This window comes from Vollenhovia emeryi, unplaced genomic scaffold (genome assembly GCF_000949405.1).
Source record: "Vollenhovia emeryi isolate VEMERY1.0 unplaced genomic scaffold, V.emery_V1.0 DF939121.1, whole genome shotgun sequence".
Classification (NCBI taxonomy): domain Eukaryota; kingdom Metazoa; phylum Arthropoda; class Insecta; order Hymenoptera; family Formicidae; genus Vollenhovia; species Vollenhovia emeryi.
In genome coordinates this window covers 2691808-2718248 of record NW_011967245.1, presented here as the reverse complement: position 1 = coordinate 2718248, position 26441 = coordinate 2691808, and the positions used below count along the sequence as shown (strand labels likewise).

General features: G+C 41.0%; 1 protein-coding gene across 6 annotated transcripts in view; it reads right to left on the bottom strand.

Annotated features, from left to right (window-relative positions):
* The window catches only part of LOC105570226 (regulating synaptic membrane exocytosis protein 2), a 178968-nt gene continuing 152527 nt past the window's right edge, over positions 1–26441 (bottom strand). For 3 of the 6 annotated variants that reach the window (XM_012027275.1, XM_012027276.1, XM_012027277.1), the window contains exons 16-24: positions 20542–20720; positions 19980–20195; positions 19137–19465; positions 17831–18016; positions 10919–11006; positions 10598–10680; positions 10206–10313; positions 9056–9311; positions 1–6986 (exon numbers count right to left, since the gene is read on the bottom strand). In XM_012027275.1, coding sequence (XP_011882665.1) covers positions 6914–6986; positions 9056–9311; positions 10206–10313; positions 10598–10680; positions 10919–11006; positions 17831–18016; positions 19137–19465; positions 19980–20195; positions 20542–20720 — 1518 coding nt within the window. In that variant the 3' untranslated portion in view covers positions 1–6913. Of the gene's footprint in view, positions 6987–9055; positions 9312–10205; positions 10314–10597; positions 10681–10918; positions 11007–14382; positions 14527–17830; positions 18017–19136; positions 19466–19979; positions 20196–20541; positions 20721–26441 lie in introns of those variants that run through there. The other 3 variants (XM_012027278.1, XM_012027280.1, XM_012027279.1) reach the window with 3 other exon arrangements.

The window sequence follows — 26441 nt, the reverse complement described above, 5'->3', positions numbered from 1 at the left end:
TTACGTCGACAAAAAATATTTATTATTTTGGTGTGTGTGCTTTACATGAGAACAAAACATGTCTCTGATAATTACAGGAACGAGCAGCAATTCAATCTCGCTTTTTTTCACATCTTTAATCATCTAACGTTTGTCTTGTTTGTCTTAATATGCAGCATTTCTTTCACACAAGATGTATGTTGTATATGTGTGTGTGTGTCGCGCGCGTGTTGCACGTGTGTGGTGGGAAAAGAAATGTAAATAGATGTAAAATAGAAGAGATTTACATAAATCCATACATTTCTCAAGAAACAGCAGATGGATGAAGAACTCAAAAGACTCACATAGACGTATACTTGCACGCACGCGCGTGTTATGCATACTATAAATCAATCATCCTTCAAGTTCTTCGCCGTTAGATCTGGTCATTTTACTTGCACTTTATGCGTCTCAAACGGAGTAAGCGTATTCGGATTTTAGTTGCGAAAGTAGGAAAGAGACAAATGTGTAGGTATAGCAATTAAAACGAACAGATCCAAATTGCCGCGTCGCGAGGACGGGATGTTTCCGCGTGTGTTAAACGTATTGAACGAAAAATATTCAGGCCTCTCGTTTCCTACGAAAGGTTTAATCTTTAATCTTACACCTGCATACTTAACAGTATTTCATTATACACGATACACACGAACATTAATGTCCAACACATCGAAGCGAGGAGTAATTTATTAAATTTTAATGTTAAACGGGGGACACTGAAGCGAACAAAATAGATGGGGAGATTGAATCCAAATGTAAAAGTTTGCTACTTATAAATCATCGACGGAATTTCAACGAGGGGCAAATAGAAACCGGCTATAACTTCTTCTTTTTCTTTTGTTCCTTCATATAACAGGTGTTTCGTATAAAGCAACTGTACACTCTATCAATCTGGCAATCCTTATCTTTATATGTATATCATTTCGCATAACCTTCTTTTGCGTGTCATTCTTAACACAGCAGTCGGTTTTTTCAACTTGAAAAAATTAATTCTGAGGTGCGAAGCATACTGCGCTAACGTTATCAATAATCTATCTATTGTTCTAGTTTATTCGCTGGCTAATCGAAACTATTTCAATCTTGCAAGATATACGATGGTCCTTCCTGTACTTTCTCCAGAAAAATATTACATACAATGTTGTACTATAATAGAACTCGTTTTCTCGCTCTCTTTCTCTCTCGTTCTCCTGACATATGGAAAAATACAACTTTTTTCCCCCACTAAAGAAGTTAATAATAATATCTATTCTAATTGCTACATTATTATTTAGTTACATCTCCTCCCTTTCTTCATTATTATTCTTGCCTTATTCTTATCCTATTTGCCATCGATTAGAAATCATTCATGTTACCAAATGTGTGCAATGACGCTTCGGGTTTCATCATTTTTACACAAGTGGAAATATTGAATACAAAAAATATACGTATTCTAGAATCAAAGAAGATTATTAGGTAGGCGCTATAAACGTTGTAAAGTCTGCTGTTAATATTTTGAAAATATCTTTAAATAGAAAATGCTATGTTTTTCGTTTGTCTCGTACAGAACTTCTCTTGTAGATAAAATTGTGGAAGTCATATCAGGTACTTTTGTGGCTTTACTCAACGGTGCGAACGAAAAGAGAGACTTACATGTTGGTGATAATTAACAGTTAAATAAGTTGATTATTCGATTATTAAGAAAAACTTTGATTCGTCGATTATGAGACACTTCTGAAACAATATTAGTCTTTCAATTTGCATTAGAAATTTAGAAACTGAGAACGTCACTCCATCAAGAGTGTTCTCGGATAATTGCTATTTTCTATAATTACCTGCCCACTTCTAAAAATAAAATTCTTCAGCAATCAATTAAAATATATCGTTCGTTTAAAATATCATGTTCTTGTGCACTCACGGAGCCGTTTCCTTTTTGTAACTAAAGTTTCAGTAAATACAGATGCATATGCATACAGTATTGAGAATAAATTTCACCTATGGACTTCTTTGCATTACCGACCAATCAATGTTTAATACAATTAAAATTGCCTCGTGATCGCTAATCGCCACAAAACCAATAGAAAGAAAATGATATCGCAGTTCGCTTAACCACTAATTATCCATACTCTTGATTAACCCGCAATTCTATCACACTCTGTGACTCTAATCCACATACGTGACGATCAACATTCAACATGCAGGGAACATCACATTGAGTTTAATATATGTGTGACAACATATCGTATCTACGTCTCTTAGCTATATATTAAGGGTGTCTTTCCCGTTGTTGCGCTTCTTTTTGCGAACTATCACTTTCGTGAAAGTGTGCATGAGCGCGGAGCGATCACGCGCAATCGCTCGTAAAACTTATAGGAATTTTAATCGCTATTAATAATTTTAGTAAAACAAAGCAAGAAGAATCGTCGACACACTTGCCCGTTTTGTACAAGGCTTTACAAGGCCGTAGTATATTTCTATTTATGTTGATATTCTTCAGTGCTTCCCGACACGTTGTCAGCCATTTATTATATTCAAACAGATGTCAGAGATTTAATTAATAAAAATTATGCGGCTACGTTAGAAGAGATTGTTGTCACTTAAAATTATTCAATACGTAGAATTTATGATTAAAAGTGGTTGTATTAAATATATATGATTTGTAAATATGGATACACTTGTTCAATATTAATTCTCTTATTTATGAAAATTAAATTATAAAATTAAGCAATGAGTGACTTTAGTAATTTTCATTTAAGAGCAAGCAGATATCAACAATTTCTATAAGTACAGTACGTACTCGCTACTTTATGCACCCACTACGCAAAAAGGTGGGCTTTCATAAATAAAGTTTTGTATAAATTTCCCTAAACTTGGGACAACTCACAATACGTGTCACAAACGAAGGAAATCAGTTTGCTGTACACCAGCGAAACGTTTTCTAACTGCCATCCCTATGGCTGATGAGAAAATGGCAGAATTCCTTAACGTGTCTAAGTTTATAAATTCTAATTTCTTTAAGTATCTACAGTCACTAACGACAGCGATATATTAGAAAGACGAAATTCGGAGAATATTGGAAAAAACAGTTCGATTGCTTTAGTATATGGGAATCGCTCGAGTTATCTCGAGCGAAACGATGTCGTAGAACGTGAGAAGAAGTCGATTAGTCGAGACCAAGAGCTTTCTGCTAATCGAAGAGGGGTACTTTTAGCGATAAATCGCTCTAGTCAAATTTAATTTAAGTTTTGCAGGCTAATTATCGCTAAAGACATTTAACTACCAGTCCCTAGTTGTTCTGCGGTCGAAATTATTTTGGGTCCCGAATGATTATTGTAACTCGTTTAAAATCTTTTACATACGATTCCGCTTTTCGCCTTTCTCCTCCCCTCTCGAAGCCGCACGCTTCGTTTTAATTACACATTTTACAAATCATCAGTTTAACGGCTAGTACTTACAGGTGTACGTATGTAACAATTAATCGCGCATCTACGAGGATCAAGCGTTCCTTTTGCGACTCGTTCGAATATTAGGTTTTAGGCCGTACTTGAGCACTCGCTGTTGAGAAACGGAGATCGTGATCGTCGTTATCGTCGATCGCTTAAATTCCCGCGAGGGAATCCTTTCCCGCGAAATGTGGCAAGGTGACGAAAATCATAACGTGACGGAAATGAGACGGAAAAAGAATTGTACAACTGGCAAATGGCTAGTTACTTCGTTCCTCTCGCACAGCGTTTCGTCACAAAGTAAAGCGTAGAAAAATCGATCGTGTGCCCATTTAAGGGTCTTCCGACGAGTCCTTAGTGTCAGTAATACAGCGTTACTTAAGGAATTAAGCAAACTCGAGCGGATACAGGATCGATTTCCATCGCCGAAACGCCGATATGAGCACGCTTCCTGCTACGCAGGCTGGAGAACTTGCCATTGTTGTTTGATCCACGTGAAGACACGCGCGCACTTCCGTGAGATTGTCCCTGACACTTACAGTTAGACATTAGAACGAGTACAACACAGATATGTAAGGGAAGAGGCTGTCGCTTGTAACTCTTAATTAACAGCGTTCTCAACGTGGTGGCCGATCGCATCAATATCCATTTCGTCTCGAGAGGAAGGAAGCCCACTTCCTTCAACGTTCATCAATAATTTTTCAGGGAATGTTTCTATCCGCGATTGATTGACCTGATAATTTACCACATACCGAGCGTAGAATTACGCAATAATTAGCGTTGTGTGTGCTCGTCACTAGGAATATTTTACACACGACCTGCAGTATATGTATACACGGTATGAATTGTAATAAGTACGCGAGACACACACATATTATCTTCTATCGATAGCGTAAGTTTGGATCAATAGTTTCGATTGTCAAGATTGATACAACGTATTTGTGTGCACGTGTGTATTTGCCTGTCCGCTTATCTGTTTATCCGTCCGTCCGTGTGTGCCTTGTGTATGTAGGTGTTCGTCATAATTAGACGTGAGACAATAAGTGAAACAGACTCAGGTCATGCTCTACATTAAGACGCTAGCGTTCTGTATCGTAGAAAAATCGTAGTTGCTCTCTATCCGAGCGAATGACACGTGTCTAGATTTTACTATAAGATACGGATTTTACTGTAAGCTCGAACTTCGTCGAAAAACTAGACCGCTAGAAGATCTCCAGAGACGCGTGAGAAATGAGCGAAGCGCGGCGTTCAAATACAATTTAATCTCTTGTTCTTCGGAGCATCGTAACCACACAGAAAGTGTGGTACTTAATTACCAATTTAATTTTTTCATATCTATTTAAGTGTGCAAATGTAAGATGTTGCATATATAAAGTAAAAGAAAGTGTTTAATTAGAAAATTAATATTAATTTTATATAAAAGGACATCCTTGAACCCAAGGAATGCAGGGCCGATATAAATAAAGGTAAAAATAATTTGAAGAACAAGAGATTAATTTGTCATTTGCAATTTTATCAGTTAAGATCACTGACAGTGTGATTTAAAACTAATACCGTTACGAAATGTAAATTCTCATCTTGAGCTCTAATAATTATTAATTTGTCTAAAATAGTCAAGAAGAGAATAAGCAGCAGCGATAGTAGTAACGATAACAACGGCATCGATAACTAACGATCGTAATAGTTTATTAGGTCACTTCCAAGGCTAGTAGAAAACTTGTTTAGAATGCGCTCAGCTACTTACAAAGGAGAGAAGTCCTCCGTCTAGAATATAGATGATTGCATTCGTACGAGAAGATTGTCCATGCGATCTCCGTGTGAGGAAACTTTCGACGAAATGCATTTGCACGAATTAATTCGTGACCTTCCGTCGAAAGTTTCGCCGATTTCCTTCACCCCCGCTACAAATATCTCTTTCGCTTGTGTTTTCTGTTTACGCAAGGTATCGTATTTGGAATTTATTTCTTTGTCTCTTTAACACGATTCGTATTTAACTTATCGTTCACTCGTGAAAGTAAATTAATTAATTGCATTACGAGTCGCGTGTCAATTAAAATTGTCCGACTTTGGCGAATGCGTAATATTATTAATATTAATAAGTAATATTATTAAGACCGGTATTATATATGACATAATGAATAAAATACACGTACGAGATTGTATGAAGTAATGCGTAATTTGTTTTACAGCAAAGTTCGAATATTTGTGTCGTTTAATATATTCATGACATCGGATATGCTTCTAGACCGATTATATTCGTGAGACGTTATTTTTTCTACGATATATCTGACGTAGCCCTCGCAAAGGCACAATCGTCTCGTTTATGAGTCTTGCGAGGCGTGTCGCTGGCGTTCGAGGCGAGAGACTGATGTAGCGATTATATCGACAAAAGATGCGTGAATAGCACAACCGTAATTAAAGTGTCTTTTTTTTTCTTCTTTTTTTTTCCGGGCCGGGCTTTCCCGCTCTGCGCGTTTTTAAGTAAAAAATTACTTTCTTGATGCTTGGGCGCTCGCGATTCCGCTCGCACGTCTTCTCGATCAAACGTCCGCCGTTTGCAGATTACAGAAAAAGAATTGTCAAAGGAATCGCAAGATTTGTCCAAACTATCGGATCTCAGAGAACCGATGTCAATGATGAACAGGTAAAAGTTGTCGTAAGAAAAGTTAGAGCCTGATACTTAACCGAGGTCGCAATATTTTCAAAAAGGTGTAATCGAACGAAGACGCACGTACAGGAAAGAACGAAATTACACCAATGTAAGAACCGCACATGTGTACCGTCATTAAGAATTTCGTTTCGAGGGACTTGCGAAAAGAAATGTTCGATTGGACTTTCGTTGACATCCCTTAAACATCTACATCGTTAACACCGAGTTTTAATGATGTGGGACAGTGACACCTTGTATTTATCCTTAATCGTATCATTTAAACACATGTACATTTTGATTATCCTTCGTTACAGTTTCCCCGCGGATTGTAATAATATATTATAGTATATAATATATATATTTATTTATATAGGTGTGTGCGTGTGTATACCACGTCCCGGGTCGATATCGACGCCGTGAGCTTCACGTTATACACACACATACACACGCAGCATCACTTAAGTACCGCCGCGTGCAGTTCCACTCGTCTGTGCGCGCGTCACACTTCAGCATGATGATAAATTTGTGAATCGCTTACGACGGGACTCGTGGATCATATCGTGAGGATGCTGCCGGGTCGTTAATTAATTCTGTTACGATATTATCACGTTTATTACCTATCACTAATTACTCGGGCGGGGTAAGCGCAATAATTCTGGACAATCCATTATGCCCCTAATCTCGTCGCGGGACATTGTGGGACTTAAACATTCACATCAACACGTCCCGAGAATCATCGTAAGTCGTCCCGAAGCGATAGATTAAGCTCGTGTTAGAATTTTCGCCGTATACGTGCCTGCCCTCGTCTCTTCTCCGCCAATTTTTCTCCTCACTCCTTGCCTTTCGTAGCCAATCGAAACTGCTTGAGATTGCTTCGTGGAGTCACAGTGATCTTCGAGACGCTACGCAAAACGGGACGTCAGTGTTACATCTGAGAAACGTCGAAGAGATCCGCCTGTCCGTCCCGCCTATCAGTCTACGAGCTACAAAAATTGTGCGACTTCTAAACACCGAGTTTGGTTGGTTATTATTCAGGTTGGCCGCGAAGTTACCTCCGGGAACTCATCCGCTCGTCTCGCCACCACCTCGAGCTAATTGTTCCATTTTTTTTTTCTTATCATCGGCTCGGCCAGCGAGCCTGGAAACGATTGTCTACCATTAAATAGTTAAAGCATTTAATAATTTCGTCGATCGAGGCATTTCATTCGATTCGGTTGTTTTCTATTTTCTCGTCACTTTTTTTTGGAACTTTATGGAACGTCATGTACAAAAATTCTGAATTTCTATAATTCGAGATTGTTTCGCAACGACTTATGTCGATATAATATTTGTACAAATTAACGTTTATGTGGGTGGCAGATGTAATGTAAGGGAACAACGAAACGTAACACAATTCGGAATTGCACGTCGATCGTAAAAGCAGGACAAAAAGATTGTCATCGTTCGCTATAGTTTCGCACACTTCTGTTCCGCATTCCAAATCGAATATTTATATTGAAAACAGAACGCGAGTCCTGAAAAATGCCTCGTCGACGTAGAAAGATCAAACAGGCTCTATATCCCCGTTAGACCCTCAAGTATCGACATTTGAATTAGTAAGTGCGAAATTCGATCGAATCACTGACTGGATCAACCAGGTGAGACCGCCGCCGGCGACAGATGTCGATCGAGCTTCGCTTCGTATAATCGACGCGCTCGACGTCGGTATTATATTTGTTTCGGGAAAAATGGACCCTTAGTCATTCCATCAGGATACATGGCTGCCTCTACTCGTCTCTGTAGTTGCTCGAAAAATAAATTTTCCTCACCTTCCTCCCTTTGTCCCTGCTGTTTCGTGCGAGCAAGACTTGCACAGGTACACCTTTATTGCTAAAGTCACTGCGAGTACTCTCGCGGATAACGAAAGGCGTTAATCGAAGGAACTCGGTTCTCTCGAACCTATGTTTTCCTCTCCCCCCCCCTCTCTCTCTCTCTCTCTCTCTTTGCCGAGTTTTAGATGCGACGACGCTGACGCTGACATCGTCCCGTAAGCGGGAGCTTGCAAATTCAATGGAAGCGTTATGTCTTTCTACAATTTTTTTTTTAAGTTGATTGTCTTCTTGAACAATAGTATAAACCATCTGAAGTTGATTGTCTTCCGGTTATACGCTATGCATGATCCTTTTCAATTAAGTTTGTCGTGCAGCACTTGGTATAATCGATTCAGGTTACTGACTGATCTTATTACTTTTGAGAATCGCGTTTTGTACATCGCGATGAGCAATTTGAAGCTCTTGCGCTCCGCGACAACCGTTTCAATTTTTACATTTATATTAGAAGAAAGGATAAAAACTTTTATTATAATATTCCGATAATTATCCAACTCTAGAAATACACCTTTCCTCTATCTTATATTTATTTATGAATATTTATAAATAATGAAGCAATCCAGCTGACAGACGCGTTCGTTACTTGTTTGTTTGCACATTTGATTAATTAACAATTAATTATAGGATACGTTAATCGACTTAACGTCAGCCAAATTACGAGTGCCAATTAATTTAACATTCATATATATTGCAGCAGGTCGAGTGAAAAGTATCTTTTTACCTGAATACATCCGCTGTTGCGAATATAAGTTATAATTGAAGAGCCGCGGCAACACAGAAAGACTGAAACTTCGTCGACGCAAACTATTCGCCTTCTGGAACAACGTGAGCCTCGTCGCTACACTCAAAGACTTGTGATAATAAGAAATGCCGTTGCCCCGCCGGGATCGCGATCGCGTTGTATCCGAGCCAGCCGGCATTGCCACGTGATCAGCCACGATTTCCATCAAGAGATGATCTTGACGACGGGCTCGCCCTCGTCCTTGAGCAAAAGGCTCAATCTGAGGTCGAGCTCGCCGGCCTCGAGGGCCCACTTTTCCCTTAGCCATCATGGCGAGTCCGCGTTGTGCGTGCCGAGGGTGTGGATCGGGAAGAGCGGATACCAATCGAAGATGAATTCCTTCGGCGGCAGTACATCGATGTCCACTTCGGCGCCACCCAGCCCCTGGTTGCTCTCGAAGCCCTGCTTCTTCTCCCACAGCATCACCAGCAAGTGCCTGCTCTGCAGGGTGTCGCAGCGCCCGTATTTCAGCGTCTGCCGATACTGCGGAGTCTTCGAGTGTCGCACCACGCGAGTCTTGCGCTTCTGCAACCACTTGTCGCCGTCTCGTTCGCGCAAGTACGTCTTCACGTAAGTATCTACGGATAAGGGATAGAAAAATTTCGTCTGTCAATACTCGGGGGGGAAAATGGTTTGAAAATCTGACATTTTCGACTTTCGTGTAGAAAGAATTGTCTTCTCTCGTGAACTTCCAATTGAAAATGTAGAGCAAAGGGACACTTGGCTTCTCATAGCAACACAAAAAATAGAATGTGGCGAGTGTGGCACAGAGAAATGTGCGCTGCTTGGTGAGCAAGTGAACGAAAAGTTTTTTTTCGGAATCTCCCGAAGGAAAGTAGCAACCACCGAGAGTATAAGGTATACTCCTCCAGATGGGAGGTTTCCGGCAAGGTGAGCAGCCTACCGAAGATAAAGTAAAAGCAAATGCTCAAAGTACCAGAACGATGACTGGATAAAACAGGTTCTAAGCCTAATACACGAGGAAGAAGAAGAAGAAGACCAAAAAAAAATAGAAATGATCAGACGTCCCTGAAGGAGGAAAGGCAAGATGTATCGTTATCGTGAATCTTATTGAATCTTTTTGCCAATTAAAATATTTAAAACTGAGCTAATGGCTTTTAGCTATCTTTAAAATATTCATAAAAACGTTACGCGCTGGTTTTACTGCAGCTTCGACCTTAATAAGCCTTAACAAGTTAGCGGATGTAGGTCGTTGCGATTAACCGGCGCGTTGAACGCCCGCTCGGAAATTTGTTTCTAAACGCTAAAGTAATGCATGAATAATCAAGACCGAACACCCGCACCCTGTAAAAGTAACGGGTACGAAATTAACGCCCGCGCGAGGATAGATAGCCGGCAGGATCTCAAAGGTACTACGTTGCTAGAATTTTATAGTAAGTGCAAACAGAAACGAATAACTCGAATGGGGAGGAATTAACAGCGGTAAAGGAGGAAGGCACGCTCCTCATTACCTGGCTCGTCCTTCTCCTCGGGACAGATATCCCTTGCGCAGATAACTTCGACCTCGAGAGTTCCCTTGCACATATAGAAGCCCAGCTGTACTTCGCCATTCTGTGCTCCTGCAACGTTTACGGTCAAGTATGTACGGAAGTATTCGAAAATTGTAATAAGTTTCTAACGAAATAAAGCTAGGATAGACATTCTCGAGATTTAAATTAAATGAAATATAAATGCGAATTTCAGCTCCGTGACGCCATCGATTGAGCAAAATTATAGCAGTCAAGTATAATGTGGGAAATTACATCGTGGCTAGAACTAAGAGGTGAGAATATGTAATATTTTCGCGGGGAAACAAATAATTTGTAATCTCAAGGAGGTTACTGGGCTGGAACGGATATTTTACCACTGCTTATTTTGTATCCTTTCGGCAGCAACTGTCCGCGACCCAGTTTCAGATCGACGCCATTTTCGTTTCTCGCCGGCTGACTGCAATAACAAAAGTTGGTGCCTTACAAATTCAATTATGTTTAACTTAATGAATATCAATGCGGGATGATCCCGAGCTTGCGTCCGCTCCTCTCGCGTGTACGGCGAACGGACTAAAATATCAACGACGCGATGATATAAAGCGTAATTGATGAATTGATAATAAACGCACTGAACATGTGAATAGACCAGAGTGATTGATCCGTTTTAACTTGTCACGAAAAGATGGATCGCGTACCTCCATTTCTCGTCCTCGTCGGATTCGCTATTTCGATCGTAAAATCTCTCAGGAATCTCCATGACGCTGTCTTTGCGCTCACCCCGCCCTACGAGTTGAAAAAGATCTTCTCACACTATTGATCACATTGGACCGGCTGCAAGCTGTATGGCGTTGCACGAGCAAGCGCGAACCGGTTTTACCAAGATATTATTTATTCATCGAACATACTCATATTGACAATACTCATCTCAATAATTCATAATATTGGTCGCCGCAGTTGACATTCCTCGATTTCCCGCATGCATATTTCCATACAGATTGCAGCTAAGTAATTATTGGATAAAACAATTTACACCTGCCAGTCAGAATAGCCAGTTCTACGGGTTTGTAATCTCAGTTTTTGTATGCAACAGATCTCTCACAGAAGCTTTCTACTGAACAATACGACAGTTGCAAAGCATCCTCGGTCGTGAATTTCAGTATCGTTGCGTTGTATTGTAAAAAAATATCCATCAAAATTTGCTCCAAAACATCTCGTGGGGATGTTACATCGTCTTATTTAAGTGGCACTTCAAGTAAGCGATTGTGAAAATAACAGAGAGCTCTTTTTTACTCGTATATTGCATATATTAAAATCATACACGGTGGAAAAGTGGGAGGAAATTGTATACACACGTCACTTTTGCAACAGAGAATAAATCAAATGTCACCTTTATATCAATGTCGATCTTTAAATTGCTGGTTATGTCCACTTTATTGTACAAAAATACGCAGTGAAGATTTCTATGCGAGCAATTCAATCAGCGCCAATAGAGCTGCTAACCGAACCGTGAAATTCAACGACCGAACCTTTCTGAATTAGGTAGATGTATGTGATAAATTCCAAACGCGTTCTCTCTCTCTACATAGAAGTAAGATACAAACTTCGGCTCCAAAGTACCAACGATAGCAGGGAGTTTCAACTCTACCAAGAGGGAAGTTCGGTCTCGATAACTGTAATAAGATAATTAGAAGCTCGGAGAGCTAATACAGCTCCCGTTCTATTGTTAACATATTCCTTCTAAAGTTCTCATTATGATTCTTACATTTACACTTCCCCACATATTTGTTATAGAACACACATATCATTCTAATTCTAACAGATACTCTTTGTCGAAATGATCAATTTATGTAGCTAAACTTGCTGTGGATTTGCATTCAAAACTATATTTTCTACCGATTTGTTTGTAGCTTTGTAGGTTTGTAGGTTGCGGTTGTTTAGTATGTACATTTCTTATTCATTTGCACAAGCACTTTTGTATAAATCCCGAATCTTTTGTTTCTAATTCTTATGTTAAAAAATTTCTTATCCATACATTATATGTGTGCATTAACATTATCACATTTCGTACGAATGTCGTTAATAAACATTTTTGTACATAATGTATAAATGTTTCTTTAACGTAACATATATTTTTAACTAGGTGTCATGGAATAGAAAATTTTAAAGATATGCATAGGCAAGACTAGTGTGTAAAATAGTGAACAGTTAGAAATGAAAAAGACTAAGAACAATTTCGGAATCACAGTATAAAGAGAGAATCGGTAGAAAGATCTCGTATAATCAGTATGGAGAAAGGGTTAATAAACCAATCGTATTAGTAAAGTGCTACTCGTCAGACGTTCATGTTACTATAGAGCTAAAGACGTGCGACGATACGACGATAGCATTCGACTTATCTTACCTAGAGATCACGATTGTAGGTAGCAACAGTGGTAGCAGTAAGTGGCTAGCGTTCAAATTATCTATAAATGCTAATACACCGAGGCAAATATTCCGAAGCGCTACTCGCTCTAATAGATTTGGGAGAGATAAGCAAAAAGGAAGTCGTCAGGGTTTGCAGTGAGGAACGGGATAAGGTATTTTGTTTGCTACTCACCTGTCTGCAGATGACTCGAAAAATTGCACTATTTCCGTATTATTGAATAAATAAAATAACATTTGCATGAGCAAACGTTTGTTTGGATGTGTACATGTGCTTGTAAATTTAATCATCTATCCATCAATTGTGAAAGTTATACGTGAAGTTGTGAGCGTTAGAATAACTAAAGAAAATTTGTGCGCGTGTATTTCTGTCAAACTATTAGGGTATATTAATAAAGTTATAATTGCTAATTAAACTGAGTTCCACTCAATTTCGATTGTTAACCGAGTCAGACGAAGGCAATTTCAGGAAAAATGTTGCACGTATTACTTTTAAGTAGTTGTTTTGACCAAATTTACAAAAGATATAATCTTGGGGGGAGAGAAAGAGAGAGAGAGAGAAAGAGAAAAGGGACATAGCTAAATTAGAAGATGGCGGGAAATTAATGTACTAACTCTTGGCGTTTAGAATGATTAACTAGACTAATAAATGAGAGCAGAAGATGAAATGGAGTACAATTAACGCAAGCAGAAAATTAATGACATACCCGAGAAGTTGCAAAACTAACAGAAGTATAATTAATCTCGTTGTAAAAAATTATAGGGGATCACGAAAGACGCGTGCAAAGAGGAAAGGAAATATTCCGCGCGGTGGAGTTTATCAACATGTTATCCTTTCTTCATCTTGTGATAAATGACATTGCGTGCGTCTTTGGAAAATACAATGTGGCGTGTATCGGGAGAAAGACAAATTAATGGCACGTGCGCGCAAAGGGAGGGGAAAAAATTAAATTGCAAAAGTAGAAAAGCGAACCGTGAGAGATATTAGAACGGTATTCTTTATCGATAGTACATTGGCGCATAGATATTTCTTTTGAATTTTCTTCGTACGTTATCGATCGCGTCGTTGATTAGTAAAACGGCAAAATAGGATAAAACAATGGAGAAAGTAAATATGGGAGAGAAAACGTTAACATATGGTAGAGAGAAGTTGCTATTTATGCAATAATTGTAAAAGTATTTCGTGCCTATGTAAATTTTGTCATTTTATTCTCTTCTGTTGGAAATTTGCTAGTGTAACGGATATCTTATAAAATTGATTGTATTAATAAGGAACAATTACAGAAAAGTACAAAACAATGTGAAAGAAAATAAAATGTTCGTTATACCCTCGAATGAAACGTGGTGCCATTAATGAACTTAACGCTTTGACAGAATTGTTAATTTTTGCAATACAAATTAGCGAGAAGAAAATAAAATGTTCGTCTTTGAGGCTGTAGTCGGGAATTCTCGAGTCCAAGTCCCGTTTCTACTTTTCGTCTATTTACATCCGATCCTCCAAACTAACGGATATTCTGATATCAATTTTGCTACATCTGTGTTTGACGTATCAATAAATCTGCTCCGTTCTTATTCTCTCTCCGTTGCAGGATAAATACTACGATACCGTCTGTTAAAGGGGGTGAACTAAAGGTGCAGAAATTGGTAGCGAGTTCCTGCTCAAAGTACAGATAGCCAGAGAGTGATAGAGGTAAAGAGCGATATAGACAGTGAGCGGTAGAGAAAGAGCGTGTCTTACCGGAAGCCCGTAACGTTGGTTGACAGTGCCTTGCGATTATTTATCGAGGTGGTGTGGAGTGCGGCAATGGGTAGGAGGCCGAGTTACCGGTCCTCGGAGACACAGGCTCGCACTGCCACACAGTAACTGTTGGGACTACGCACTCTGTTGTCGTTGTTGGTGGTCGATGGTGGTCGATTAGTTGGTTGGTTGGTTGATTGGTTGGTTGGTTGGTTGATTGGTTGGTTGGTTGGTTGGTTGGTCGTGCGTGCGTGGCCCACGATTTGTCGTCGATAATCGGGGTCGTGACGATGACCGATGGCGTTTCGACCGAGCGAACCGAGTGTTTCGCGATTCGAGTTGAGTACGAAGAGCGTTCAGAGTTTTGGCATTGGCAGACGGTGCCGACCGAGAAAGGATATCAAGATAATAAAGGATATATCAGCAATACAGTGTGGCGTCGAGTTCAAAGTGCACGTTGCGCTCGAGGCCGTGCACTTTACGTGAACGAAGATGCACATAGACAGGAGGTCGGCAGGCGAGAAACTGATTAGCATGATTGCAATTCGTTTGGTGGCGTCGGGGCGCGCTTAATGATCGCTTCGAATGTACAGCGTGGCGACTTACTGTCGGCGAGATGAGTGCCGCGTGATACGGCCGTTTCGAGCGAAAACGAGGAGAGCTGAGCGGAGATAATTGTGGGGAGCACTTTGTCCCGTCGCGTTGAAATTCATTGTTTTCATACGTGCCCCAGGAACACTTGCCAGCTTCTTTCTCACGCGCAATTTAAAACCTACTTCCTTGTAACGCAAATCCACCATCTTCGCCGGCGGATAAAAATGACGATAATTCCATGTCGAACTAACAATAAGTACAGTTAACTCTACATCGTGGAAATAATGTGACCCGGACTTCGCCAACTCCGCCGGCGTGTGCCATATTACGTAATACATATTCTTTTTATATGTTTAAGAAATTAACATGTATTTCAGCGGCGTAGAATGTACTGGCAAGCGTGGTATGCAAAGATTATGGAAATTACATTCAGTATGCTAATATACAAAAAGCAGCAGTATTGCCATTAAATATCAACTGCTTTGATCATTATTCTCGATATCGCTGTACGAGAAATTTTCATCACTATCAACATATCATCATCGCAACTTGGTGCGTTCGGCGCGTGGCAGAAGCCGCCAGCTAGAAGCGACCGTTAAGCCTGAAAGACGAAGATACGATAATCTTGCTGACAGAACGATCAGCGGCGCATCGCTTGTGGCACACTTGGTGTCAATGCGGCAAACAACACTCGGAGGAGTGGATGAGAGGCTGAGCAGCGTAAGAACAGACAGAGATAGAAAGAAAGAGAGCAACAGAGAAAAAGAGAGAGAAAGAGAGCGAAGGATCGCGGCGCGCAAAAATCACACACGTGCTGCAACGGTACAGAAGCACAACAGCGAATCAAGTTCTCCGCTATTGTGATCGCATCGGCGACGGCGGCGGCTGCAGCGGCGGCGATGACATTGTTTCTCGCTTCGTAAAAGCCTGAGGTATAGCGAGAGCGGGGATTCGAGTCGTTACTGCCAGGCTGCGAGACGATACGAGCAATCAGCAACAGGCAACAACAGCGATCGCAAATACAGATGGGCAGAGAGCACAGATCGCGTTTGTCTTTTGCTTGGTTTTTTGGCGGAGAACATGGACCTCTTCGTGGAACGCAAGCAGAGCGAGAGACAGACACAAAGGTGGGATGAACGTGGTGGTTTATGCTCGGTAAGACCACGTCAACTCGAGCGTGTTTCCGTCGACCGGGACGATGACTCCTCGAGACGAAAAAGCGGAGGATGATTGACGAGCGGAGCCTGAAATTTCCAAGCGGATCCAAGCGAAATGTCGCACGGTGAAGTTGTTCAGGTTTCACGATGAACCCACGGCGGTGAATCGAGATGCTTTCTATACTTTTTCTGGTTTCGACTCCGATCCGACGCCGACGAGTCAGTTCCGCGCAGCTCGATGAACCTGTATGATGACTTTTGGCGAATACTCGTTTGCGGTCTAAGGAGATTTGCTGACTAAATCCAGGAGCGAAGTGAACGCCGAGCCGAACAACGAGCGTATGAACGATGAGACAAGCGACGAGGCACAATTGAGGATGTAAAACAGAGGCGAGTATCGAAGGCGGTCATCGTCATGGTCGACATTAGACACGAAATCTATTCAATCAAGTGGTCGATCGTATCCCGTAGTCTTGTCAAAATCCTTTCTAGGTCGGGCTACTCCCGCTTTGTTCCGTCCGATTTAGATTTCACAAACTGGGACCAAAATACGGCCTTTGACTAACGTGGGAGAAGTTTCTCCGTATATTAAAGATCGTTCGCTCGGTCAAACCGCGCGGGGTCGACAGGACGTGATAGTGCGAGACAGATAAATAATAATTGCATCGACATCCGAAATACAAAAATTGTTGGAAAATTGTTGGAAAGAGAAAGGTTCCTAATTCTACAAAAGAGTCATGTGGCTAAACACATAGGTGAGGGCTACACTAAATGTGATTAGGAAGGTGATTGTATAAAATCAAATTTATACGCAACGAAAAGAACTGCAGATTACATTCGATTGATTTTCTATAGTACCAAAATTTTTTTAAAAATTGAAAACTTTTGTTAACATCTTTTAATAGCATAATTAAAGACATCAAGGTATCATCTTGCGAAAGCACTCTGCTTTCTTCGTGTCATGTAACAAATAAGACGCAGGAATAAAAATGAAAAAATGTTTCCAGAATTTCTTACCAAACAGTTAAAATGAAAACAAAAATTTCCATTTTATCAAATTATTCGATCAATTAATGATGTAGATTAAAATATGAAAAATATATTTAGTCAGTTTTATTTGACGAAAAATTTCTAAATTCTTTAGCACTCGTTTGGATGCGAAAAAATGAGAATATCTTCTTTAAAAAAAAAATCATAGAACGGTGAGAATAAGTTGGTAAAATTTGGTTTTCAACACAAAAATCGTCTCCTAAAAGTCGAAAGAAAAAACAGGTAGAAAGAAACAACATTAATAGAGAAAAAGAAACCCAGGCAAGTGATTCGTGTAATGCGCACACATAACGAATATGGTCGGACAACCACATGTGAGACGGTGTAGGGTACAGTCGGATACAATGCACACGCGCACTCGCACACTTACATACATCTTGCGCGATCGTGATATGATAATGATTCTCTTAATCGAACGAGACAGTGACGGTGACCGTGATGGTATACCAACGAGACGTTAAACAACAGTAACGGTGACAAAATAGAGAAAGGCAGAAAAAGAGAAAAAGTGTATTTCACAAAGTGCATTTAATGTGACCGTGGAGGGTGTGACGAATGGGGAGGTACAAAGGCGAACAAACAGTCGGACGGACGAACGAACGAGCGAAATGATGGCCAAACGAAGCAAGGAAAATGCTTATACTCACGGCTGCGGCGTTTCTTGTCGCCGGAGAGGCTCATCGTTCTGCTGAGCTCGCTCTTGGTCGCTTTCAACGCTAGCAGAGTCTCCATGATCTCCTCGGGATCCCTCGCCATTTTGGTGAATGAGCTTCGCCGCCGATCGCGATTATGGTGCCCTATAGCGGGCATGTCGGCTTCGCCCATGCTTCCACCTGGAAGGAAAGTAGGAGCAATCAGATGGCGATTACGAAAATCATACAGCAGCGATATTGAAGACCAATGAACAGCCGCCTTTCATCTGTCCTTCGCGAAACGAAATTGAACTCTAATATAGAGGAAAGTTCATAATTGTCGGTACAGTTATTGGATTGTTAATTGTTCCTATACGGTTTGCATTTTTTTAAAAATTGAACCCTACGATGTTCGTCCTCTATGATGTTAGCCTTCTGTTGTTTTTTTTTTAATGCTTCTTTGATGCCTGCTATTTTTCACGATACTTCGCGGTGCATCGATTTCTGTTGTTTACAACGTTTACACGAGCGTCTTCTGGCTGAAGTGACGTAATCGAATAGCGATAATCGAGGAAGCTGTTACTTAAGCGTGCCAAGTGCTTCCGAGCAGCACTCGAGGCTACCCAACAATAGCATCACGGATAGTCCCACTCTATCGTTATCATCTTTGAAAAGGAACGGAAGAAGGGTGAGTTGGCTTCAAGATGGCCAGCTTGCAACGAAAAGCGGAACGTGGTTTATTGGGTCGAGTATTCCCGAGTGATGTCGCGAATTTTGGCAAGAAAATCTTTCGGAAGCTAGAAATGCCCAAGTTCTAACGTTCTAAGATTACGCTTCGTTTATTTGCACCGAATGCGTCATCAGCAAATACGCGCACGGTCATTTTGCAATTTAAAGATATTTCAAAAACGTTATATCACGACGATGTGACAAATATCATATTTGATGGGCTTTACGTTTAAATTTGACATTCATAATAAAAAGGTATTTGTTTTGCTTATTGCATCTCTCAACTTTGCACAATAATTACTAAGAATTATTAATTAGAATAGAATTGAAAATTAAAGTTTCCTTAAATTTCCTCGCGAAGGGCGGCCCGATATGAATTTAATTCAAGACATTTCTTTGTAATTAAAATTGTACCCTTCCGACTAAAATAATATTAAATATTCTCGTAATTAAGCCTCGTATTAAGTTCTCTCCGCCAAGAGACTAATGGAAATTAGTTTGAGGGAGATCCTCTTACTGACGCATCGTTGCATTCCCGCTGTATTTCCGAAAGGAAGACCCGTATCGGGTCGAATCTTTTCGTGACACTCACGCTTGCTGTCGGTGCCGCCCTGACTTTGGAAGCTGCTCCTGCGGCTACCCGGCAGAGATCTGCTGTAATCCCGGCTGAGCTCGTAGGGCTCGATCTCGAGTTGCTCGGATTGGCTGGAACCGCGTCTGGAATTGGCGTGCCAGGCATGGTCCGGATGCAGGAAGCAGAACTCCGGGCTACCGCTGTCGCTCTGCGTATCGTCGCTGTAGCTACGATCCCGCAGCTCTTTCCTATACAATCTCTGAGCGACCTCCATCGATACCGAGCCGCGCGGCGAGCAATACGGCGACTTGCCGGTTCGAAGACCGCGCGGATCCTCCAGCCGATACCTGACATTTCATAGATCGCGATACTTCGACACGTGAACGTTAACGAAAACTCAACTTTTTGCAATTGTATCGTTACTAGTCATCGAGTCGACTGCAACTCGCTCAATTAGTTTGCGCATCTAGTTATATTTATTATTTGCGAAAAGTAGAGATTGCACGCATTAATGCATTTATAGCGCATCTGATAATATTTGGCAGATTAATATTTAACACATTAATGATACATTTGACGCATTAATGATCTGACACATTATTTGACACAGTAACGATACATTTGTAGTGCGATTGATAATAATTAATTATTACTCCTTAAAAAATGCTTGTAAAACATTTAAGATACCGATCCCATTTAATTTATAACAATTTCTAATTATTATAGCAGTTATGGTTTAGCTAATAAAATTCATAGACGGTTTTACAATCAAGTACTGTCAAGTTATATCAAATTACGATCATTGTGGCTATCCGACGCAACAAGTTCTTCAATCTCCGTTCTTAAAAAAAATATACCTACCAAACTGCTCTATCATTTTCAAGCGCTCGCTGAACATCGACAGTGCATTCGCCAAGGAACACATTATCGCCATCGGGACAGTAATCCCAGAGAGTCACCTCGATCGCACGTTCCATCAGGCTCTCGCCATCAACTCCAGTAAAGAACAATGTAGCGTTCCAGATAGGTTTCTGGGTCGGCTCGGCTACGATAGTTTTCAGCGGAGTTGCATCGCCACTGTGAAGGTCGCAAGTGATTAATCGATCTTTCATTTTAAGCGTCGAAGCATAGAGCAAACTCGGTAAACAAAAAGATAAATGAAGGGAAAGAAATCAATTTGGCCCGAGTTCTTGGAGAAACAATTAAACACATTAATCGCGCTTGCGCGCAACTATTGTGAAATATTAATCAATCTGTCGTGCCCTAATTTCATATAATTAATTTTGGTATTGCCGTCAAATCTGTGATTTTCATTTCGCTTGGGTATCGCAAGTTTTTACACGTGGTCAAGACTCGATTTGGCGGGAGACCAACGTGTCGGATGTGTTCAATCCAACAATTTATGAGATGTCCATGGACTTACGATGGTGGAGCAAGGATAAGCTTCGCGAAAGCCTCCGGCAAGGAGCCGAATCCGGTGTCATCTCGTGCACATAAGTCGTCGGCCATAAAAACCGAAACGACCAATTCTTTCCGTTCCGCCTCGTACGAGACCTGGATCTGTACGCGACCGGTCACCTGCCGCTCCTTCGCAATTTGTTCCTAAAAGATAGGAAATCAACCCTAACATTTCTAATGCATCGTAATAAAGGGTCGACGATTTCTGAACCTGCAGGTGGAGATGAACGTTCCTTGGCTTTCATAATTCAGATACCCGTAGTTCCCAAAATATAAAGCAGATGGTAATAGAACGCTGATATTGACGGGGAAGAGTAATTGAAAGCAGCTTTTCACGTGTGATAATATTAAGTTTAAAGAAACTCCACTAGCCAATTTACAGCAATGATACCGATAAGACTAGGAAATAAAAGTTAGAGGTATCTAAATTCTCCGACAGAACACATCGAAGCATTTTTTAATGGAACCTTCGTACTCCACTCGCGGTTGTTGAGGAGACCGAAGCAGAGTTAATTTTGCATGCAGAAGCAGTTTCGCGGTGGAGTTTTGTTGAGAAGATAAAACGAAGAAGAAGAATGTGAACAAACTAAGAGCAGTCCTCGAGGTTTAATTTTATTTGTGTCAAGACCCATTCCATGTCGCAGACCATATACATATAGCAACTATGGGTGTGCAATTGTGTGTGTAATTGTGTGTGTGTGTGTATGTGTGTGTGCAGGGATGTAATCCTAGAAAAGTACCGATACATTTCGTTTCTTTTTATTGAAATTTTATTTAACTCTTTCAAACCAGCTATTCGGGCCAATAATTTTCTTTAACTGACCCTAATTTATAATAAACATTTCAAACCTTTAAATTGAGATGAAACTCTGATATTATAAACGGTAAATGTGTACAATCCCTTGGCTCTCTTTACGATACAGATGGATTTTATACAGTTATACTTTGAAATTCTAGAACTTCTAAAGGTTTTTGGATGTAAGACCACAAAGATCTTTATATTCGGAGAGTTAACAGAAAAATGTCGGAACTCCTAAGACCTTTGGAAGTTTAAAACTCCTTTCCCAGTTTCCCAGAATTTTGAAACCCATACATCTTCAAAGACATAAAGATTTATTTTTCTTTGTAAACACTGGAATCTTCTTTGCCTTTGCCGATTTTCGGATTGTGATCATATTCCGGATTTCATTAAAATTATTTTGTCTTAAAAAGATATTAAAAAAAAGAGATGTTAAATAATAATTACAAATACGATTGATATTATGCTGTTAATATCGTTTTATGATTAGTTTATGTGACGTTTAATAATATTAATTAAATTAATCAATTAAATAATTTTATGTTACAATATATGCGGGAAATTTGTTTTTTATTATTAATGAATAACAATAAATTGTTTGAAAGAGTTAAAAGCGGCATAACTGTGTTCACTTATTGAAATATGAATCGCTGCTTGACACTTTTATCGAAATCAAACGGAAAAAAAACACACATCGTTGGATTACAACCCTGTACGTGCGATACAGTCAAGAAAAACGTTCGTTTGAAAGCAAGCCTCTGTTAATTTTCATCAAATCTCTTTTCTTTTTCGTCACGACCGACGATTTATATATTTTCCTCTATGTACAGGTCTTCTTCGCCTCTCCTTGTATTCACTTCCGATGTTTCCATCGCGTCACATATCTTCTCCGCATTCCAGTCCCGCATGCCTTCCCGCGTGTCCAAGCCTTTTATCATTCCGAAAAAACATAAATCGTCTATCACTCTTTCTCTTTTCACGTACGGTTTTCCCGAACTGTAAACTGTTTGCTACGTATTTACATATGTATATTTACTGAAAAGGTTTCTTTCTACGCAAGCAAACATGTGTATCGTCGCGACGCGCTTCTTCGGCTGCAATAAGTTGTAGACACTGCAGTGTCGCGCGTCTTAAAACTAGCGTGTCCATCGTAGTTTACCATGTGCAATTTAGTATTGGAAATTTAACGTACGCTCTCGCGGTCTTTAAACGGAAATTATTTATGCAAATTGATCGTGTTGCTGTTCCATCCGACTGAAAATGGGAACCAATTGACATACCACAGTTTTAATGTTATTTAGCCGCAAAATATTAGTTTCCAGAAATAGGATATGAATTCGTGACGTAAATACGAATCTAATATCGAAATACGCTAATTTCGAAAACTGAAATTCGATACGGTAATTCCATGACTGAACTTTTGAATGATATGCTAATTTCGAAACTATATTTTCACGTGACGCGGTACATTTTTAGATGAAGTGTATCTACGCGAACACTCGTCTGAGAGATGTGGAATTGATTTTTTAATTATTTAGCAAATTTAGAGAAATGAAGTTTTCAAAGTTACGTAAACGGTCGCGAGCGAATTGTGCAAATTCAAAATTAGAATTAAGAGAATTGCAAGCCGGTCATTAAATTCTTTAATATTTACGTTATTATCACACTGTTTAATATTTCTAATATTTTTAACATTTCAACGTTTACTTAGATTTATCGATAGATGGATAATCATTGGGATGTGCTTTCCTTAATCGTATCATTGAAAATGAAAAATGAAAAATATAAACTTGGAAAGATAATTAATGATCGTAAGGTGGGTCCGGGATTATGCCTGGGGATTATTTTTTTTTTACGAACAATCTCTGTTAACAGGCGCGGTCTCGGTAATGCGAGTAGAAAAGTTATCGCGGGCGCGGCTGGGAGAATCTTTTTATCCCGATTTAAATTAGAAAGTGAAAAATGAATTTTAATGAAGGTGACGATGAGATTCTGAAAAGAAATTACGGCAGAAATAATCTAACCCGCAACTTGCTATCTCACCCCCATTATCTTTTCATATAAGTTTTCTGTGTTAAGACGGTATCGTCGTGTATAAGTTACGCCGCTTAGTGATCATCGTTGAAATTAGTAAAAGTTACGAATCGAATGTTTAAAGAAAATGACCCACTCGAAAGATTAATCTGCTCTTCGTGACGTTTGCACGAGTCACGAACTGTTCGTGGAGCCTCTTAAGTGATGGCACGTTGTATTCCGTTGTAGTCCGAATTGTAAATTCGGACAATTAGACGGCGGATTATTAATATCATCACTCGTTGTCCCCTGTTTTCAACGTTTATCAAGTGTTTTCTCTCTGCGTCGATATACAACCGTTTCGCGCTACGTTACACGCGCATAAATTCTTTTGAAGCCGAAGAAGAGGCGTTGCGACAAGCGTTGATGTACATTGTCAGTCTACGGTTGTTTCCAAAGCGCGCATTTCCCCGGTATAACAATCGGCCGGCATTGTGATACGTTTCGCGACGCCGTTTCCCCAGGAAAATTCATTCGGCGCACCCGATTGGAGTGGCGTCCGTTAAGGCCTGCGCACGTACCGTCTGCGTCCGCGTATACCAGGGAAAAGCGAGAACGTGACAACAACCAAACGCCCGCGTTTCCACCCGAGCGATCCGTGCGCTTGTTCGTCGTTGCCGTTAAAGATTATCGGCTTCGTCGCCTTGTATCGGGCCCAGTCGTCGAACATTGGATAAAAACGCTCGCATTCAAGCTCCGCCAAGGTAAAAAAAATCCCCCCTCCCCCTGGAACGAACGGCGAGCCGATGAATGCTCGTTTATGTATTTGATTTACCGCGCGCTCGCCGAACGCGTTGCATATCGTGGGATATCGAATTGTCGATCGATCGCACTGCCGTCGATCGCTGGTACGCAGCATCACAATTGCGAGCGCGCGACAAGTGATATCTGTCGCAAAGATGACAATGCGCTCGGACGTTTGGCATTTGTGCATCACTCAGGACGAGTTTGGTGTTCGTGTGTCTGCGCTCGCAACCAAAATTAAGGACAGCGGACAGACGGGGGAAAAAAGAGAGAGAGATAGAGAGCCATACATGTGTGTGTATGTGGAGCGAGAGAGAGAGAAATTGGTATACGATCTATGAACTGAAACATCACTCAGCTAAACAACGAGACAGCCACAGACGTACGGGGAGAATTGGGAGAGAGAGAGAGAGAGAGAGAGACAGAGAGACAGAGAGCGAAACAGAGAGAAGTAAGAAAGGTGAGAAACGAGCCGCCAAGGAGGAAAAAAACGCTAGCGTACAACTAGAATTCGTGCCAGTTGGGAGAGAGTAGCGTGGAGGGCCAATATGCTAAACTTGCTCAACATGGACAACTTACATTTCGTCTTTTTCATTTCTCTTTCGTCTCAGCGGATCTATTGCTTTTATCTTTCCGATCATTTACAGATCCGTACTTTTTTTTTGTCTTTACACGGTACGGTCAGCTTTTTGTCAGCGGGTATATACAGGGAGACATACAGTTGCGTATATGCATGTATATATATATATGTATATATATGTATAATATAAAGAAACGTAGATGACATCGAGTATGTACATTCGTATGGGTGGAAGTAACGGATTCACTTAAAGTAACGTAGAGCAAAGAGAGACGGAGCAGAGTGTGTAGAGATCCAGAGAGGAGTCTCGTGTAAGTCCATCGTACATCGGGATGAGTGAGAAGAGTCCGAGTTAGAGACAAATAGAAAGTGGAGGAAGGGGGGGGGCGGGGGAGAAAAAGAGCGTGAACATAGGGGGCGGGCGGGGATGGAGCGAGAGATCAACTGAGCGAGATGTACCTAACACAAAAGGGGGGGGGTTGGGAGCTGTGCAAGAGTGTGATAAGGGGAAAGAAACAGTCAGAGAGTGAAGACAGCGGGACGAAGATGGATATACATTTATACATATATATGATCTTTCTCTGGCAGGGTGAATTACGTAAAGAAAGATCGAGTGCCACAGCCTCCGTGTATGCATATAGGTCGAGCTTCTCCGCGAGAATCTCCTTTAGCCATTTCCGCCGTTTCTCCTTTCCGTTCAGCTTTGAGACCACGCTCTTGCGCGAACGACGTGCGGGCCTCGTCGCGGCTTTAAATCGTATCGAGAAAATCCGGAACAGTGTCCAGCAGCTTTGCCGGGGGGGGGAGAAGAGAGGGGCCCGTACACCGCGCGTACATGTCAGCGATTTGTCATTCGGAGGGAAATGTAAAAGCGTAATTTCTTTTACGAGGGAGAAGCGAGCCGCTTCGACACGTTATTGCGAACGCGGCTGCCGCACTTGCGGCCGGGCTCTCTTCCGTTTAGCGCGCATTTATTTCGCGGACCGAGGTGAAATCGCAAACGAGCGATAAAACGCCACGATAAACAATATCCGCGTTTTGCTGCACGTACGAGCGTCCGAACGGACGCTTCGAACTTTGAAAATAATATATTCAAGCTCCGAACAAGTCGACCGTATTATCCAACGGGGTGAGAAAACAGAATCGTTCTAATAAAGCGTACAAAAGCGTTTAAGGTCTTCCGTTATTAACGCACACGTTTGACACGGATGAGTCTCGCTCGACACTATTCCATACCTTTCGAAAGGGTTTCGCCGGTTTCGGAGCCAAAGTGAGAAATTCGACATATTCGATGTGCGTCGCGACGGATCGCTTCCAGGCGATTTTATTCCGCGCGAGATCAGCAATGAAGCAAAGAAAGGAGAACAGCAACGACACAACTCGCCCCAACTGACACTTTCGTTTCTCTTCTTTTTTTTTCTTTTCTTTTCTTTGCGCTGCGCGTTTTTCCCCGAATCCTGTTCTCGTTTGCGGCGTTTATTGTTAACAGCGCGTCTTGCCTCACCGGCGTGAAGCGAAAAGTGAAAAGCGTGACATTCGTTCTCTCTCACGAAAGCGACGGGCACGCTCGCGCTGTCTTTCTCTTTTTCTTTTCCTTTTCTCCTTTTTGCGCCACCGCGTCTACGTCACCGGAGGATCCCGGAGGATGCGCGCGGACGTCGCTATCATC